Below are 20,331 nucleotides of genomic sequence, written 5' to 3' on the forward strand. Positions count from 1 at the left end.
CCATCCCTACAGGTGTAAGTGGCTCCTCATACCAAAAGGCAGGATAAATTTCCCCTCCCCCTGAAGCTGGGTGGACCTTGTGAATGGCTCTAACAAATCAGAAAGTAGCAGAAATAACTTTCTGGGACTTTTGAGTCTAGGTCTTAAGACAACTGGTGGCTTGCTTCCACTTTCTTCCTCCTGGAGTCAGCTAGACCAGTTAATGACTAGAGGCCACAGGGAGATGGACTCTGGAGGAAGAGAGGTTCTCCTGGTCATTCCAATCCCAAACTAGCTCCCAGGTTAATGCAGCACGAGTGACCCCAGCCTTCAGCCTACTAAGTAAAGAACCACCCAGTAGTACCCAGTCAATCCACAGGATCAGAAAAAAGACACAGGTATCAAAAGCCACTAAGTTTTGGAGTGGTTTATAATGCAGCAACAGATAACTGAAACACCAGCCACTGAATTACTTACTGCACTGCACAGAATACTCTCATTATCTGGTTAATGTCTCAAGGTAAGTTCTGGGGAGCTCCATCCAAGTTATACAGCCCCCTAACTTCTTCCCACTCTAGTGTAAACCACTCCCAAAGCTGCCTGGATCCACTGCCTCCCATTGGTCTCTCTGCTCCCACTCTTAACACCCATACTATCCACTCTTGACACAGAGGCCAGAGTCTTCTAAAAACACAAATTCACTTCCCTTGAGCAAAACTCCAACATGGCTTCCTACCACATGTTCAGAATGCAGTTCAAACTCCTTACTTATGACCTGCAGGATCCTGCAGGATCTGGCCCCTGTCACCCCAGTGGCCTCATTAGCCACCAGCCTGTTCCCTCTGCCATCACTAGGTTCCAGCCACATACACCAACCCAACTCCTGCTTCAGGGCCTGTGCCTGGGCCTTCCACCCTGACCCTTCATCACCCTGGCTCCTCCTTGTGGACTTAGTTCAAGTGCTGCCTCCTCAGAGAGGCTGTCCTGAACCCCCATAGAGCAGTGCTCCTGCCCACTACTCCTCCACTGGCCCTGCGTTCACTCTGCATGATGTAATCTTATTTGCCTGGCGAGCTAGTTAATGTCAGCTCCCTGCTCAAGGATGTCCCCTGCCTAAGGACAGGGACTTACTCTGTCTTAGTTCACAGCAGATCCCCTGCTAGAATAGCACTTGGCACTTTTTGGTTTTTTTTTTTTTTTTTGAAACGAAGTCTCACTCTGTTGCCCAAGCTAGAATGCAGTGGCATCATCTCCGCTCACTGCAACCTCCACCTCCCGGATTCAAGCGATTTTCCTGCCTCAGTCTCCTGAACTGCTGAGACTATAGGCACATACCACTAAGCCTGGCTAATTTTTGTATTTTTAGTAGAGACGGGGTTTCATTATGTTGGCCAGGCTGGTCTTGAACTCCTGACATCATGATCTGCCCACCTCAGTCTCCCAAAGTGTGGGGATTACAGGCGTGAGCCACCACACCCTGCTTTTTTTTTTTTTTTCTTTTTTTTTTTTTTTGAGACAGTCTCATTCAGTTGCCCAGGCTGGAGTGCAGTGGCATGATCATGGCTCACTACAGCCTTGACCTCCTAGGCTCAAGCAATCCTCCCACCTCAGCCTCCTGAGTAGCACATGTCACCACACCTGGCTAATTTTTGTGTTTTTCTGGTAGAGACGAGGTTTCCTCATGTTGCCCAGGCTGGTCTCAAACTCCTGAGCTCAAGTGATCTGCCTGCCTTGGTCTCCCAAAGTGCTGGGATTACAGGTTTGACCCATGTTACGGCTCTTGGCGTATGTTATGTACTTGACTTACATTTGCTGAATGGCAAAGTGTGGGGGGAAGAAAGCATCCCAATGTCAAGTAAGTGTGAAAAAATGTTAAATGAGTTTCTTTAAACTTCTAGTTCTCAACAAAATGGAGAGCTAGGTGGGCTGCTTGGTCCCCTTCCAAGCCCATCTGAGAGACGCTCCAGACATGAGAGGGAAGGCAAAACACAAGGCTGGGAGAAAGCCAGGGGAGGTGACGGGTGGCTGGGTACAAGTGAGGCAGCAGAGTAGAGAGGGCAGAAAAAGGCTCTGCCCCACAGATGGGTCAGGGGCTGCTTGGTTAAGCCATGTCCTCCCCCGAGCACTTCTCTGAGAGAGGTAGATCACTGCCAATCAACTTTGCCAGCCACATATCGGCTGGAAGGTAACACCAGAGCGGCACTAGAGCCTTCCTGGGTGGAGGGTGGCCACCACTCTGGGCAGCCCCTGAGCATCCCACAGTCCTAGGAAGCAACACCAAGGGGAGATCAAAAGCAGCACCTGGGCGAGAGGTCCTGGGAGGTTCCCTGAGAGAAGACGGTGGCTGATTGTGGGAGAAAGAGAGGATGAGAAGTGGTTTTGCCCAGAACCTCCCATTTTACTAAACTTGCCGACAGGGTCAAAAGCTAGGAACCAGGCTTTTGCTCTCTCCCCCAGATGTAAACTGCCAGCAAAGGTGCTGAAAACACTAAGGGGGTATGAGGTCACAGAGGAAAAAAAAATCAAGACTTGTAAATAAAAAGTGCAAGAAAATCGCCAGGTGCGGTGGCTCATGCCTATAATCCCAACACTCTGGGAGGCTGAGGTGGGTGGATCACCTGAGGTCAGGAGTTCGAGATGATGAAACCCCATCTCTAATAAAAATACAAAAATTAGCTGGGTGTGGTGGCGGGCGCCTGTAATCCCAGCTACTTGGGTGGCTGAGGCAGAACTGCTTGAACCCAGGAGGCAGAGGTTGCAGTAAGCCGAGACCACATCACTGTACTTCAGCCTGGGCAACAACAGTGAAAATCCACCTCAAAAAAAAAAAAGGTGCAAGAAAACAAAAGGATAACAAACTAAACAAGCTATTACAGGAAAAGGCACACTTAATTTACCAAACAGACAAGAATTTTAAAGTATAACAGTCATCAAAGAAATGCAAATCACGGCCGGGCGCGGTGGCTCAAGCCTGTAATCCCAGCACTTTGGGAGGCCGAGGCGGGCGGATCACAAGGTCAGGAGATCGAGACCATCCTGGCTAACACAGTGAAACTCCGTCTCTACTAAAAAATACAAAAAACTAGCCGGGCGAGGTGGCGGGCGCCTGTAGTCCCAGCTACTCGGGAGGCTGAGGCAGGAGAATGGCGTGAACCCGGGAGGCAGAGGCTGCAGTGAGCTGAGATCCGGCCACTGCACTCCAGCCTGGGTGACAGAGCAAGACTCTGTCTCAAAAAAAAAAAAAAAAAAAAAAAGAAATGCAAATCACAACTGTAATGAGATACTACACTTCATACTCACTAGGATGGCTACAATAAAAAAGACAGACAACAACAACATGGCAAGGATGTGTGGCGAAATCAGAATCTTCATACCCTGCTTGGTGGGAATGTAAAATGGCACAGCCACTTCGGAAGACAGTCTAGCAATTCTTCAAAAAGTTAAACATAGAGTCACATTTGACCCAGCAATTCCACTCCTAGATCTACACCCAGAGAAATAAAAACGTGTGTCCACACAAAAACTTGTATACATATGTTTAAAGCAGTATTTAAGTTCATAGTCAAAAGGTAGAAACAACCCAAAAGTCCATCAACTGATGAATGGATAAACTAAATGTCTATCCATACAATGGAATATTAAGCCATATTTAGGAATACTAATATATGTTACAATATGGATGAATCTTGAAAACATTATGCTAAGTGAAAGAAAGTGTTCACCAAAGGCCACATATTATATGACTCCATTTACGTGAAATGTCCAGAGTACGTAAATCTACAGAGGCAGAAGTCAATTCATGGGCAGTAGGAATAGGGAGTTTTGGGTAGTAACAGCTAAAGGGTTCAGGGCTTCTTTCTGGGTTAACGAAATGTTCTAAAATTGATTATGGCTCAACTCTGTGAATATATTAGGAACCTGTGAATTGTACACTTTAAATAGGTGAATTGTAAGGTATATGAACTGTATCTTAATAAAGCTGTTACGGAAGAAAAAGCATAAGAAATAGCCTCCAAGGTAATGGAGGAGCCTGGAAGCTGGAATGAGTAGTTATGAAGCATCTCTTATTCATTACCAGATATTAAACACATGATCACTGAAATAAAGCACTCAACAAATGATGTCAGGGACTGGTTAAGGATTTCATTAAAGAAGCAAAAAAAAAAAAAAAAAAAAAAAAAAAAAAAAAGAAGTAATGGTGTTAACATCCATACTCAGAGTCCAGAAGAGGAAAAGATAAAGGAGGAACATATTTAAAGAAGCAATAATGGGGAATTTCCTAGATCACAGCAGCATATCCAAGGACTTCTGGTTTCCAGTCTGGCAGGTAAGAAGCTTAGAAGTCATTCCTCCAGACTAACAAGTAAACCATTGAACAAACTGAAAAATCAAGAACTCTTGTAGATCTGTAAAAGACATGAGATAACAAGGCAAACCACTGCCCTCAAATTTGAAGAGTAAGAGAATCACAGCACACGGGAGCAGAGCCTTTGCAGGAACCAGCATCAGGCGGAAAAGCCCTGAAGAACTGAAGAACTGCTGAAGGCTCAATGAGGACAAATGGATAAAAACTCCACTCTACAAGGTTTACCTACAGAAGTTGGACCAGGTTCTCATAGTGAATTTCAAAGAAAACTCCCCTCTTGATTCCAGCTGGAGGAGGGGAAAAGGAACCATCTTAAAATAAAACAAGCATTGTGTTCTTAGTAAACACCTGCCCTCAGGAGAAGTTATTTTTTATCAGAGCCTAACCTATTGGGATTTAATCAGAGCCTAACTCACCCGGGGGAAGAGAAATACCTTACTTCATACCCTCTAGCCATCCTGTCCCAGCTGACTGGGGAGGAAACTGAGAAGCACTTTTGGTTCCCAGCCCAGAGCACAGGCTCAAAAAAGACTGAGAACTACTCACAGAGCTATAGAGGGCTTTCCCTGCCCACACCTCCCACATTTCCAACGGCCTACTTATCATAGCTCCTCTTACCCAGAACATCATCTTCCGCTTTCAACAAAAAATTACAAGGTATACTACAGGTAAAAAAACACAGCTTGAAGAAACAGAACAAACATCAGAACCAGACTGAGATATGACAAAGACGTTACAACTACTGGACTGGGAATTTAAAATACAGGCATACCTCAGAGACATTGCAGGATCCATGCCAGATCACTGCAATAAAGTGAATGTCATAATAAAGCAAGCTACACAAATTTTTGGTGTCCCAGTGCATATAAAAATTATGTTTAAGGCCAGGTGTGGTGGCTCATGCCTGTAATCCCAGCACATTGGGAGGCTGAAGTGGGAGGACTGCATGAGTCCAGGAAGTCAACTGACAGTTACAGTGAGCCATGATTGTGCCACTACACTCCAGCCTAGGTGACAGCGTGAGACTCTATCTCAAAAAAAAAAAAAAAAAAAGTTGACACTATATTGCTGTGCGCAACAACAGCATTATGTCTAAAAAAAAAAGTATGACTTAATTTTAAATATTTTATTGCTAAAAAATGCCAATGATCATCTGAGCCTTCAGTGAGTCCATCATTTTACTGGTAGAGGCTCTTGCCTCAATATTGATGGTTGCCAACTGATCAGTGTGGTGGTGGCTGCTGAAGGTTGGGATGGCTGGGGTAATTTCTTAAAATAAGACAATGAAGTATGCCACATTAACCTGCTCTTCCTTTCATAAAATATATATATATACACACACACACGTATATATATATATATATATTTTTTTTTTTTTTTTTTTTTTTTTTTTTGAGACAGAGTCTTGCCCTGTCGCCTAGGCTGGAGTGCAGGGGTGTGGTCTCAGCTTACTGAAATCTCCACCTCCCAGGTTCCAGCAATTCTCCTGCCTCAGCCTCCCAAGTAGCTGGGACTACAGGTGTATACCACCACGCCTGGCTAATTTTTGCATTTTTAGTAGAGACAGGGTTTCACCATGTTGGCCAGGCTGGTCTCAAACTCCTGACCTCAGGTGATCTGCCTGCCTCGGCCTCCCAAAGTGCTGGGATTACAGGCATGAGCCACTGCACCCGGCCATGTGATGCTGCTTGATAGCATTTCACCCACAACGTAACTTCTTTCAAAATTTGAGTCAAACTGTGCCACTAACTTATCAACTAAGCTTATGCAACATTCTAAATCTTTTGTTGTGAAATTTCAACAATGTTCATAGCATCTTTCCCAGGAGTAGATAGCATCTCAAAAAACCACTTTCTTTGCTCATTCATAAGAAGCAACCCTTATCCATTCAAGTTTTATCATGGCATTTATCGGTCACATCTTCAGGCTCTACTTCTAATTCTAGTTCTCTTGCTCTTTCCACTACATCCACAGTGAATTCTTCCACTGAAGTCTTGAACCCCTCAAAAGTCATCCATGAGGCTTGGAATCAACTTCTTCCAAACTCCTGTGAATGCTGAAATTTTGACTCCTCCCATGAATCACAAATGTTCTCAATGGCATCTAGAATGGTGAATCCTTTCCAGAAGGTTTCAGTGTCTTTGCCCAGATCCATCAGAGAAATCACTATCTACAATAGCTATAGCCTTACAAAAAGTCTTAAATGATAAGACTTGAAAGTCAAAATTACTCCTTGATCTACAGGTTACAGAATGGATGTTGTTTTAGCAAGCATAAAAATAATACTAATCTTAAACCTCTCCATCAGAACTCTTGGGTGACCAGGTACATTGACAATGAGCAGTAATTGTTTGAAAACAATCTTTTTCTCTGAGTAGTAGCTTTCAATAGTGGGCTTAGAATATTTAGTAAACCATGCTGTAAACAGATACGCTGTCATCCAAGCTTTGTTGCTGTATTTATAGAGCACAGCCAGGGTAGATTCAGGATAATTTATAAGGGCCCTAAGATTTTTGGAAGAGCAAATGATCATTGGCTCCAACTGAAAGTCACCAGTTGCATTAGCCCCTAACAAGACAGTTGGCTTGTCTTTTGAAGCTCTGAAGCTAGGCACTGACTTCTCTCTAACTATGAAAGTCCTAGATGGCATCTTCTTCAAATAGAAGGCTGTTTCATCTACAGTGAATATCTTGCTTAGTGCAGCCACTTCCATCAATGATCTTAGCTAGGTCTTCTAGATAACGTGTTGCTGCTTCTACATTAGCAATTGGTGCTTTATCTTACGCTCTTTTGTGTTAGAGTCAACTTCTTTCCTAAACCTCATGAACCAACCTCTGCTAGCTTCCAACTTTTCTTCTGTAGATTCCTCCCTTCTCTAAACCTTTACGGAATTAAAGAGTTAAGACCTTACTCTGGATTAGGCTTTAGCTTAAGGGAATATTGTGGCTGGTTTGATCTTCTATCCAGACCACTCAAACTCTCTCCATATCAGCAATAAGGCTACTTTGATTTTTTATCAGTCGTGCACTCACTGGAGTAGCACCTTTAAGGACCTTCAAGAACTTTTCCTTTGCATTCACACCTTGGCTAATTGTTTCGCACAAGAGGCCTAGTTTTCGGCCTATCTCTGCTTTTGAAATGCTTTCCTCACTAAACTTAATCATTTCTAGTTTTTTATTTAAAGTGAGAGAAGTATAACTCTTCCTTTTACTTGAACACTTAGAGGCCATTGTAGGGTTAACTGACCTAATTCCAATATTTTTGTCTCAGGGAATAGGGAGCCTCAAGGAGAGGGGGAAACATGGGGAACAGGTGGTTAGTGGAACAGTCAGAAAACACACATTAACCAATTAAGTTCATTGTCTCATATGGGTGTGGTTCATGGTGCTCCAAAACAATTACAATAAGTAACATCAAAGATCACTGATCACAGATCACCATAAAAGATATAATAATAATGAAAAAAGTTGGAAATAATGCAAAAACTACCAAAACATGAGACACAGAGACACAAAGTAAGCACACACTACTAGAAAAATGGTGCCAACAGACTTGCTCGACATAAGATTGTCACAAACCTCCCATTTGTACAAAATGCAGTATCTGTGAAGTACAATACAGCAATGTGAATAAAACAAGGTATGCCTATAATATGTTTAATATGTTAAGGGCTTAATGGACAAAGTATACAACATGCAAGAACAGATGGGCAATTAAAACAAAGAGATGAAAACTCTGAAAATGAATCAAAAAGAAATGCTAGAGATAAAAAACACTGTAACCAAAATGAAGGTTGCCTTTGATGATGGGCTCATTTGTAGACTGACACAGGTGAGTACAGAATCTCTGAACTTGAGGATTTGTCAGTAAAAACTTCCAAAACTGAAAAGCAAAGACAGACAAGATAAAAAAAAAAGAACAAAACAGACTATCCGAGAACTGTGGAAAATTACGAAAGGTGTAATAAACACACAATGGGAATACTAGAAGACAGAAAGGAATAGAAGAAATATTTGAAGCGATAATGACTGAGAATATCCCCAATTTAATGTCAGACACCAAACCACACATTCAGGAAGCTCAGCAAACACCAAGCAGGATAAATGCCAAGAAGCATATAAAATACCTCTGACCAAAAAAACAGAGTTGTCAAGTAAGACAAATGAGAACAAACACAATTTCTGTGTTTTGGATGTGCTGGAAAATAAAAAAATAGAAAAAAGAGTATAAAGCTTTAAAAAGAGAAAATAAAAGACACTTAACATGCACTAATTAAAGATCAAAAACAAAGAGAAAAATTTTAAAGTTTTAGGAGATGGGAGAATAAAACAAGGAGTCCACTTAATTGATAAGAAACAAAAAAAAAATTTTTTTTTGAGAGAGAGTCTCGCCCAATCACCCAGGCTGGACTACAGTGGCATGATCTCGGCTCACTGCAACCTTTGCCTCCCTGGTTCAAATGATTCTCAAGCCTCAGCCTCCCAAGCAGCTGCGATGATACACATGCACCACCAGGCCTGGCTAATTTTTTTATTTTTAGTAGAGACAGGGTTTCACCATGTTGTCCAGGCTGGTTTCAAATTCCTGGCCTCAAGTGATCTGCCTGCCTCGGCCTCCCAAAGTGCTGGGATTACAGGCATGAGCCACTGTGCCCAGTCAAAAATGTCTATTTCTTATCAATACCAGAGTTCTTAGGAGTGACACTGTATGTAAGATGATAATGAAGTCATAATTTCAAAATATCAATGGAAAAAACAAAGTAACAATTTTATATGACTGCTATCATTTAAATTAAAAAGTGAAATGAAGATATTCTTAGTCATGTAAGTTTTCAAAATTAACCTCAAAAAGCCCATATTTTTAAAGAACTGTTACAGAAAGCAGTCCAGCAAGAAATTAATCTAGAAAGAAACAATGGGATGAGTGAATAATTTAGTAAAGATTTATGTCATTTAAGTAAGCAACACAAAAGAAAAAAGAGATGAATGCATGAAAATGTACTTTTTTGTTTAAGGGGACAACCACATGATATTAAAAAAAAGAATAAGGAAAAATAAATGTATCTTAAGTTAGGACCTGTAAAAAGAATAAAAATAGAATGTATAACTTTCTTTATGGTACAGAATCAACATCACATAGACTATTTTCTCTGATCATAATACAACATTACAAATCAAATCAATTACCAAAACATAGCTTAAAATTCTCATGTATCTGAAAACTAAAAAACAGAACTAAATAACCTTTGGGTTAAAGAGGAAATAATGAGAAAAATTACAAAATGCCAAGTACTGATTGGAAATAAAATAACATTATTTCAAAAGTCAAGAATCACAGCTAAAGCAGCACTTATTGAGAAATTCATAGCTACGAATATATTCAAAGAATAAATATAAAACAAGAGTATAGATTGAATAAATGCATTTATAGCCACCCCCTGTGTAAATACATTAAAATTTATACTAAAATTCCAAGTTAAGACCAGGTTAAAACACAAGCATATAAAGCTTTACTACTTCCCAAAATCCCACTGAAACTACAGAAGCTGACTTAATTACAACAGTAACTGGTAAGCAGATGGACAAATAGTAACTGATTTAACACCAAAATCCTGAAGTGGCTTTGAGTAAGTTAAATGAGAACTAACCCAATCTATACTGCAGAACCTGCTAAAATCTAGGCGGCAGCAGCAGATTCCTCTGGAACTGGGACCAAATGGGACAACAGAATAAATAAGGAGCAGGCAAACGCCATGTGGAAAGCAGTATAATCCCCAGATCCCTCTACTCCCTCTTGCCGGGTGGCCGCCCTCCCCCAGAAGCCAGGAGGTCTGATCTCTAGAGAAGGCCTAACAGGGGCTCCAGATGGAGGGCGGAGGTGTGAGTACCTGACAAGCTGAATGCTAAGGTCCGTCTTCCCCGACTTGGCAACCAGCATCCCGAGCCCAGAAGATTCTTCCCCGGGACTTTGACTAGATTCAAAGGAAAGACCTAAAGGAAGTGCAGTGGTCCTCAACAGAGGTCTCACCTAGACAATGTGGCTGTGTATGGAATTCCCCGTTCAACCTCATTTAGCCAGGGTCTTTTCAGTATGTAGGTCTCAAATTCTACTTCCCATGCAGCTTTTCTCTGGAAGCCATTAAGAACAAGGGAATAAACCTATAACAAGGTAATGATGGGCCACAGGAAACAGGAGATCAAATACAGAGGATGGCAAAAGAATCTCTAGTGAGGGGAAATCCCAGCACCCCTGCTGAGTTTCACAACAAACGGTGAACAAGTATGACCCATGGGCAGACATACTGTAGAATGTAGAAAGTTTCCTCTTCAAAGTTTTCCTTCTTGTTCAAGAATAAATCCTAAGTGTTAGAAATAATAGTTTCTTTTAAAGACTAGCTTTCTTCAAGCCTCCTTGCCTTGTGCTAATAACTCTTTGTTAAGACCTATCCTATTTAACCACCGGACATGCTCACCAGCACGTTCCACAATCCATGTCCCTTCCTTATTTGGAAATGTTATTGCTTCCTTAAACCTTTTGTAAGCAACTTCTTTGTTCTTCTCTGCACTTACCTATTTAGGAAAGTTTTAGGCTATTAGCAAATCAGGTATCAGTTTAAGATTGTGAGGTCCCGCTCCAGCCAATGGATGCAGGACACAGCAGTAAGGACGACCTAAATGCGTTAAGGGATAAATATGTCTGCTTTTCCTTTGTTCAAGTGTGCTCTTGCTTTTGTTCTATCTGCGATTGAGCACCCTTTCTACAGAAAGTAAAGATGGCTTTGCTGAGAGATCTTTTGTCTCTGTGCTGACTTTTCTTCGCAGCACCGATTATCTATTTCTAACAATTTTGGTATTTCTAATACATACTGAGGCTATCATACTTAAGTCCTTGCTGCCACTGACCATCTTTTAACCCTACAGCATCGTGGCCCAGAAATCTTATCTATGCTCAGCTTGTCTTCACCACGTACGGGTGAGCCTCCTGTACACCACCATGCCCACTCCAAGGACAAGCTGATGACGCTCACTCCCCAAATAACTGCTTTGACCTTCTGCAAGCTGGAAGAAAGCTGTCAGCTCAGGCAGGAAATACACAGGATCCCACTTCCTCTGCCCAGATTTCTGCCGTATCTCTGGTATACATCACAGCAAAGTGCATACACTATGCATCATGTTTCCCAGGACTCCCTAGTGACCTTGGCCAGTGACTTCCCCAGAAGGCGTTCATGGAAGCTGAAGCCAGAACATCTCTGTATTAGTTTCCTGGGGCTATAGGAACAAAGCACCACAAACTGGGTGGCTTAAAACAACAGGAATTTATTGTCTCACAGTTCCAGCGGCCAAATGTCAGAAGTCACAGTGTGGGCAGGGCTATGCTCTCCTGGCTATGCACTAGGGGAGAATTTGTTCCGTGCCTTTCTCTTAGCTCCTGGTGCTGCCAACAATCCTTGGTGGTCTTGGCTAATTATATCTGCAAAGGGCCTATTTCCAGATAAGGTTGCATTCATAGGTACCCCAGGGTTGGGACTTCAACATATCCTTTAGGAAGACACAATTCAGTCCACAACAATGACCCAGAATGACTATTTAGCTGATCTTCTCCAGGAAACTTCATCGAATAGTGGCAATTTCCTTACACAGCTAGATTTGTGCTTGCTACTCAGTATTTTTTTAAACTAAAAGTATATCTTTTAGAGACATACACATTTAAAAAGCAAATGAATAATTAACACTATAAGTCAAAGTGGCTTCCTCTCAGGGGAAGAGAAAGTACACAGAAGACTTCTAAGGTGTTTACAACACTCTTTATCCAGAAGATGAATACATGGGCATTTATTTTATTAATATCTAAACTATCCCATATTTCTATGCCACCTTCTATCTGTATGACACATCTTAAACAATTTAAAAAATTAAGTATAGGCACGAAACAGGCCCACAAGAACAAAGAACAGGTGAATATTGGCCAGGCACAGTGGCTCATGCCTGTAATCCCAGCACTTTGGGAGGTTGAGGCGATCACCTGAGCCCAGGAGTTCGAGACCAGTCTGGGCAAGATGGTAAGACCCTGTCTCTACTAAAAATAAAAATAAAAATAAAATTAGCTGAGTGTGGGAATGTGTGCCTATAATACCAGCTACTTGGGAAGCTGAGGTGGAAGAACTGCTTGAGCCTGGAGTTTGGGGCTGCAATGAGCTGTGGTTGTGCTGCTACATTACAATCTGGGTGACAGAGGGAGACCATGTCTCAAAAAAAAAAAAAAAGAACAAGTGAATAGATGACTAACAAAAGCATATGAACAAGCAGCAAATGACTTAACAACCAAAGGAAGTCAATGCCTAAGCCAGTGGTGAAGCTAAGCAGGGTGATTTACAAAACACAGCCTCAAGGAAGTGCAGTCATCCAAGGCACCAGGCTTAGAGCCTGGGGGTATGACTATGATTAAGAGGTTCTTTAGGAGGTTAAAGCCTCCAATTATACCCCTATAGTAATTATACTGCCCACATCTAGGAAATGATCTTTCTCTCCACAGGCAGAAGACTGGAGAGGCTCAAGAGGGAGATCCTGGACACAGGAAGCCAAGGGTGGGAGCACTGTACCGAATACAGGGAGAGTCAGTTTGATGGGCTCCTGGGCTCTCCCCACTTGGCCAGTTAATACTGTGCTTCCCAGGAAAGATGGGAATTAGGAGAAAAAAGAAGAGAGGATCTATCTGGAGTAGGAATCTTGGTAGACTGCAGCCCACAGGCTAAATCCAGCCCACTGCCCATTTTAGTAAAGTTTTACTGGAACACAGCCACAGTCATTCACTATAGCTCTCCAATCACAACAGCAGAGTTGAGGAGTTGCGAATGAGATTTTGTGGCCGGCAAAGCCTAAAGTAATTACTATCTGGCAGAAATACTTATTTCTTCACAGACAAAGTTTGTCAACTTTTTATCTACAGGGTCCAATATCCAAATAATGGGGAGTTCTAAAATGAGAGAACAGAAAAAATAGAAGATAGGAAATCAAGACTTTTCCATACTCAGGAAAGAAAGTTTCAAATTGAAAGGGCCCACACACCACATGTCCAGCATAAGCCCTACATAAGCCCTACATATGGCACATCACTGAATAATACCAGAACACCAGCAATGAAGAGCAGATCCCACTAGCTTCCAGAGAATAAGAGAGAAAAACGTGCAAACTCCAAACAGGCAATTCACAGACAAAGAAACAACCAGGAAATTTAGCCTCACCTGTAACCAAAGAAATGTAAATAAAAAACAAGATTTCACTTTACAGCCAGCCAATTAGCAAAACGTAAAGGCTGGTTGGTGTTGAGTGCTAGCAAAGATATAGGGAAATAAGGCCTCTTGTTCCTCCCAGTGCGAGAGTATATGCAGGTAGTTCTAAGTAGAATTAATTGTTCCCAGAAGCATCCACAAAACTTGGGTTCCACTGACCATCCTTTGAGCAACACTGCTACCACACTGATCCCTTAGCTGCTATTTCTTCATGTTGTCCTACACAGATGTCTACACACCTTCAGATCCTGTGCAGCACAGCATCTGAGACACCGTCAGGGTCTCAACAAATTTGTCAAAGCTATGACACAAGTCATGTATAGCTATCCTCAGAGAGAGAGACAGACAGATGAACCAAACTTATAGGTTATGTTTGAATGCCCAAAGGAAAAGAAAAACTCAAATGTATTCAAGTGTACTTATAATGAACAATTCTGAAATATAAAGCCCAGCGACTTTTGTATTTTTTTCCCTCGCACTTTACTTTTCTCTTCCCAAATTACTCAGGATTTAAAAGGTCACAGCATAACCGTGTCCAATGCCTGGTGCTCCCTGCCCCACCTCCACTCCTGCCCCCACCAGCTTTACAGCAAGTGCTTGCATTCACCTGGTATCGGTCAAGGATTCTGAAGTCCTGACAGGTAGTTCTGTACGTGGCTTGTCCAGCTGGAAGTCTGGAAACTCCTCCTTCTTTGGCTCCATAAATCCCATCAACCAACAGAAGAGCAGCATTAACAACTTGATCCAAGTCAAAAAGTGGTAATCCCCTATCTCTTTTTGCTTGTCTGACAATCAGTTTGCGCTTCAGTCTCCGAGCTTCCGGAGTCATGGCAACAGCACCGGGACAAGCTTCCAGCCTCTTGAGCAGGAGCTTTTCCTCGTAGATGCTCACGGGAGTATACTTGGGCTCTTTCGGCTTTGTGTCCTTCTCCAGCTGAGGCTTCCTCTTTTCTCTAGCCCTTGTTTGCAAAGACATGTTTGAATCTGTGTCTTCACTGTCAATATCCATCCTGTCAGGTTTTTCCTCCTCACTCTCTACCTCCTGCTTTATCTGTTCAGGGCCTCTGACCTTCTTTCTGCCCCCAACCACTGGCCCAGAAGCTACTGACCCAGCAGGGGGTGGGACATACTCCATCCCTGGGTCTATGACTCCATCGCCTTCCATCTCATCATCATCTGTGCAGAGTACAAAACAGTGTCATCAAGGCACGGGAAGGAAGAAATGCAGAGCACACAGCCCACAGGGTGAAAACTTGTATATTTATACCACGGCCCATACCCAAAATAAAAGACCAAAGCAACCAAAGTCTTACCATGAAACAAGGCTTGTGGGGGCATCACATCTGGAATCAGATCTGCTTCTGAAAGCAAGCTAGGCGTGGCAGAATGAGAGGCAGGTGTCCCGGGAGCAGAGAAATCCAGAGAAGGAGAAGGAGATGGGCTTGTCAGTGGGGTACGGTCAGAGGAGCTCAAGGAGGAAAAGTCAATCACTTCGCCTTTTTCCAGAATCACATCTGGCCTGCGGCCTCGGCTTATGAATTTTACAGGGGTAGAAGACGTGCTCCTGTCAAGAAAGCCAGCGGCCTCCTTCTGGGCTCTTCTAATGTCTTTTGCTTCCTGAGTTCGAGACCTTTTCTCTTTTAATTCCATGGCAGATTCCACAGGATTCCGACTTGCTCGTTTTCTAAGTCCCTCAACAGTAATGATGGGATCTAAAGTTGGTTTTGAGGCTGCTAGGAAAGAATAAATACAGGCTGAGTATCCCTCATCTGAAATGCTTGGGCACAAGCATGTTTTGGATTTCAGATGTTTTCAGATTTTTGAATATTTGCATTATACTTACTGCCTGAGTATCCCAAACCCAGAAATCCAAAATCTGAAATGCTCCAAATGAGCATTTCCTTTTAACATTATGTCGGTGCTCAAAAAGTTTCAGATTTTGGAGTGTTTTTGATTTTGGATTTTCAGATTTGGATTGCTCAACCCATACCTAAATTTTAAAATAACTACTCAACTTTAGTTTCCTTTGCTAATTTATCATTATGCATAGTATCATGTTCAAGAAAGAGAAATGTTCAATGAATGCCCTAACTAAAAAAGACTTAGATATCTCTTGAGAAAAAAGAAGTTATACTGCAAATTTAAACAAATAAATACTGTCTTTCACCTACTGGAACTGGTAAACATTAAAAGTTTAGCCAGGCGTGGTGGTGCACGCCTCTTAATCCCAGCACTTTGGGAGGCTTAGGTGGACAGATCTTGAGCCCAGGAGGTGGTGGCTGCAGTGAGCCAAAAAAAAAGTTTGATAAAGCTCAGTAAATGTATGGGGAAATGGGCATTTTTATGGGCATTTCAATGGGCACTTTTTTTTGGGGGGACAGGGTCTTGCTCTGTTGCCCAGGCTGGAATGTAGTGGTGTGATCTCGGCTCACTGCAACCTCTGCCTCCCGGGTTCAAGCAATTCTCCTGCCTCAGCCTCCTGAGAAGCTGGGATTACAGGCATGCACCACCACACCCGGCTCATTTTTGTATTTCTGTACAGATGGGCTTTCATCATGTTGGCCAGGCTGGTCTTGAACTCCTGACCTCAGATGATCCACCCACCTCGGCCCCCCAAAGTACTGGGATTACAGGCATGAGCCACCACGCCCGGCCTTATTACAGTTTCTTGGAGGATAATTTGGCAATCCTGATTAAAATTTTGAATGAATATGCCCTTTGATGTAGGAACTCTGTTTCCAGGAATTTATCACATTTTCACATGTACACAAATTTGTAGAATTGTAGCACTGTTTAAAGTAACAAAAGGTCAGGCGTGATGGCTCACGCCTGTAATCCCAACATTTTTGGAGGCAGAGGCCAGAGGATCACTTGAGCCCGACAGTTCAAGACCAGCCCAGGAAACATAGTGAGACCCTATCTCTATTATTTTTTTTAAATGTTTTAATTAAAAAATAAATAAATAAAACAACAAAAAGGTAGAAACAACCAAGATGTCCATCAACAGGAGAATGGTTTAACAAATTATCACATAATTATATAATGGATGTAATGAAATAAAATAGGGTAAATCTACATGTACTGTCACGGAAAGATGTCCAAGACATACTGGTAAGTGTGGCAAAAATGGAAAACTCATATAGTATGAGTCCATTTTACTTTTTTTAAAAAGTAAGAAAATGCTTAAATCTGCAGAGATCATTTCTGAAAGTATTCACAAAAGACAACAGTGGTTACTCTGGGAAATGAAATTGCAGGCAATAGGCAGGAGGGACTTTCATACTTTACACCCTTAAGTACTATTTGATTTTCTTCCCAATTATATTAAAGCTCATCAGTCTGGTCCGGTGGCTCACCCTGTAATCCCAGCACTTTGTGAAGTCAAGGCAGGTGGATAGCCTGAGGTCAGGAGTTCGAGACCAACCTGGCCAACATGGCAAAAGACGTCTCTAATAAAAATTTTAAAAAAATTAGCTGGGCATGGTGGCATGTTATTTGGGAAGCTAAGGCACGAAAATCATTTGAACCTAAGAGGGAGAGGTTACAGTGCGCCAAGACTGCACCACTGCACTCCAGCCTGGGTGACAGAGTGAGACTCTATCTCAAATAAATAAATAAACAAACAAGCAAACAAATAAATATAAAAATTTAAAAGCTCATTAAAAACTTTTTAGATCATAAAACCAGATCAATATGTGATAGTAAGAAGTTACTCTTAACATCTTTTTAAATATGAAAATGGCATTATGGTCAGGCTGCAAAAAGGAAAGAATCCTGATCTCTTAGAGATAGTCTAAGATATTTAGAAATGAAATGTTGATTCCTGGGATTTGTTTCTATATAATTCAATAGTAAGAATGGGGAAGGTTGGGGGAAAGTATTGAGGATTTAGATAAAATGAGACTGTCAGGAGTTAATGTCAAAGTGAGGTGGAAGGTACATGGGAATTCATCATGTTATTTATTAAGGGAATTTTAAAACATCTTTTCACCTTTGTGAGAAGTTTAAAAACAAAAACCAGATGGAAAACATTGAACCTTTCAGATACCCTGGGAAATTTATAGAAATGACAGCTTGATTAGGAAGTGATAAAATGTTTTTATGTGGCATTTATTTCTAGCACACACACAAGTATCATCACAGAAGTATTAAGCAGAGTAGTTCCAGAGAGGCCTGCAAGCCATGCCCAGTGGAAGCAGGAGTGTCTCCTGGACTCACACCCGCTTGGCTCTGGTCTGACTAGCATCTTTTGTACTGTTCTCACAACAGTACCTTTTATTTTCAAAGTAGAGGCAGACAACTTCTCTCCTTCAGGTTTCATCGTTGGGGGCTTGTTATGAACAAGTTTCCACCATCCCGGCTCTCCAAATTCCTGAGCACCTGAACGGAAGTACATGGGACTTCCCACGCTGAGGCAACCTGCCACGGTGCTCCACCAGGTGGACGTCTTTTTCCTAAAGAGTCCAAGAATTTGAAAATGATTGGCACTTCAATTTGCTCATTATACAGAAAAGACAGTCTGTGTATACTGTGACTCCCGGCCTGCAACATGCAATGGCACCTCCAGCTACTGAAGGAGCAGAGCACGAGAGGCAGGAGAGAGGCTCTGGAGTCCACCTGCTTCAAACCCTGGCACTACCAACTTCTAGCACCCTCGGTTTGTTCATCTGTAAAACCAGGATAATAGAACTTACCTCACAGGGTTGCTAGGAGGATTAAACGAAATAATTCAAACAAAGCATGTAAAATACTTCTCATCACAATCATCACGATTATGGAATTCTACAGGCTAATTTTAATTAAGTTGCTTTTTTATGTGAATTAAGCACAGCTCCCAAGAATAAACCATACAAAAAGTGTAACTCCAAGCCTGGGCATTTTGTGATAGAAGTTAATCACTGGCTCCAGTGAACAGCTGATTTTACCCGAGAAGTCGCACACATTTCTCAATCTGATCCTATCTGCCTTGAAGCACTAGAGTGGTAACAAAACTATGTGGCATGTTCCACAAGCACCTACTGCACGACAAAATAACCAAAATGTACAAAATGTCAACTATTTGGGGTTCCCTGTTGAAAATTCTTTTAAGGCAACTGTTCTATTTCCACCTTGAAAACATAAATCGAATGCCAAAAATCCTCAAAGACAGTCTTTCACAAGAAGACCAGTCTAACAGTTTGAAGATAATGCTGGGAAGGCAAAGGAAAAGCATTCTGAGGAACAGCGATGTATTATTAATAGAAAACACAGAAAATAAATAAGCTAAGATACAGTAGGCATAAGCACTATCTGAGGCCGGGCATGGTAGCTCACGCCTGTAATCCCAGCACTTTGGGAGGCCAAGGCGGGTGGATCACCTGAGGTCAGGAGTTCGAGACCAGCTTGGCTGACATGGTGAAACCCCGTCTCTAGTAAAAATACAAAATTAGCCAGGTGTTATGGCACACGCCTGTAATTCCAGCTACTTGGGAGGGTGAGGCAGGAGAATCTTTGAACCTGAGAGGCGGAGGTTGCAGTGAGCCAAGACTGTGCCACTGCACTCCAGCCTGGGCAACAAGAACAAAACTTGGTCTCAAAAAAAGCACTGTCTGAGATGGAGAGAATGAAACCCCCAACCTTTTGGTCCCAAAGTACCTATCCTACATTCTTCTCTTTTTCTAATCTTTCCAAACCCTAATACAAAATGTAACATAAACACATACAATAGAATATTATTCAGTCTTAAAAATAAAGGAAATCCTGTCATATGCTGCAATGTGGATAACCCTTGAGGACATTATGCTAAGTGAAATAAGCCAGTCCCAAAAAGACAAACACTGTATGGTTCTGCATATATGAAGTATTTAGAGTAGTCAAAGTCATAGAAACAGAAAGTAGAAAGGTGACTACCTAGAGCTGTAGGGAGGGGAGAATGGAGAGTTATTTAATAGGGATAGAGTTTCAGATCTGCAAGCTGAGAAGAGTTCTGGCCATCTGTGAATCTATATTCAAATATGTGAATATACTTAACACTACTGAACTGTACACTTAGAACTGGTTAAGATGGTAAATTTTCACTGTTTTCACTGCAATAAATAAACAAAAGTTTGGCAAACAGACCTCATTTCTACAAAAAAAACCCAAAAATTAGCTGGGTGTGATGGCACGTGCCTGTGGTCCCAGCTACTTGGGAGGCTGAGGTGGGAGGATCACTTGTGCCTGGGGGGTCAAGGCTGCAGTGAGCCATGACTGTGCCACAGCACTCCAGCCTGGGTGACAGGATGAAATCCTATCTCAAACAAAAACAATAAAAAGATTGACAGACTCAAAAGATTTTAAAAACCAATGTGTTATTTAGTGTGTGGAAAATGGGTGCGTACTTGTACATTGACAGTGGGACTACAAACAGGCATATACTTTCTGGAGGTTACTTTCATAATGTACAGCAAAATTGTGTGTATCCTCTGACCTCACAAATCTACTTCTAATCATAAAAACACAAAGGATATATATACAAGAATATTCCCCACAAGGCTAACTTAAACACACAAAAACTGGAAACAATATAAATCTTTATAAAGTTATTGTCCAGTGTTACAGATTTAATTGTGTTCTCCCAAAAGATGTTGAAGTCCCAGTACTTGTGAATGTGACCTTACGTGCAAACAGTGATCAGGAGGTCATGAAGTTGAACACTAATCCAATATGACTGGTGACC

General features: G+C 41.9%; 1 protein-coding gene across 4 annotated transcripts in view; it reads right to left on the reverse strand.

Moving 5' to 3' along the window:
• KAT14 (lysine acetyltransferase 14) overlaps positions 1-20,331 on the reverse strand; it is a 46,327-nt gene that overhangs the window by 10,514 nt on the left and 15,482 nt on the right. For 2 of the 4 annotated variants that reach the window (XR_012419108.1, XM_015457764.3), the window contains exons 4-6: positions 17,907-18,088; positions 14,948-15,364; positions 14,242-14,810 (exon numbers count right to left, since the gene is read on the reverse strand). Coding sequence is in view for 2 of the 4 variants with exons in the window: in XM_015457764.3 (XP_015313250.1) it covers positions 14,242-14,810; positions 14,948-15,364; positions 17,907-18,088 (1,168 nt within the window). In the remaining 2 variants the exon portion in view is untranslated. Of the gene's footprint in view, positions 1-14,241; positions 14,811-14,947; positions 15,368-17,906; positions 18,089-20,331 lie in introns of all 4 variants that reach the window. The other 2 variants (XR_012419107.1, XM_045362453.3) reach the window with 1 other exon arrangement.

This window comes from Macaca fascicularis, chromosome 10, assembly GCF_037993035.2.
Source record: "Macaca fascicularis isolate 582-1 chromosome 10, T2T-MFA8v1.1".
Classification (NCBI taxonomy): Eukaryota; Metazoa; Chordata; class Mammalia; order Primates; family Cercopithecidae; genus Macaca; species Macaca fascicularis.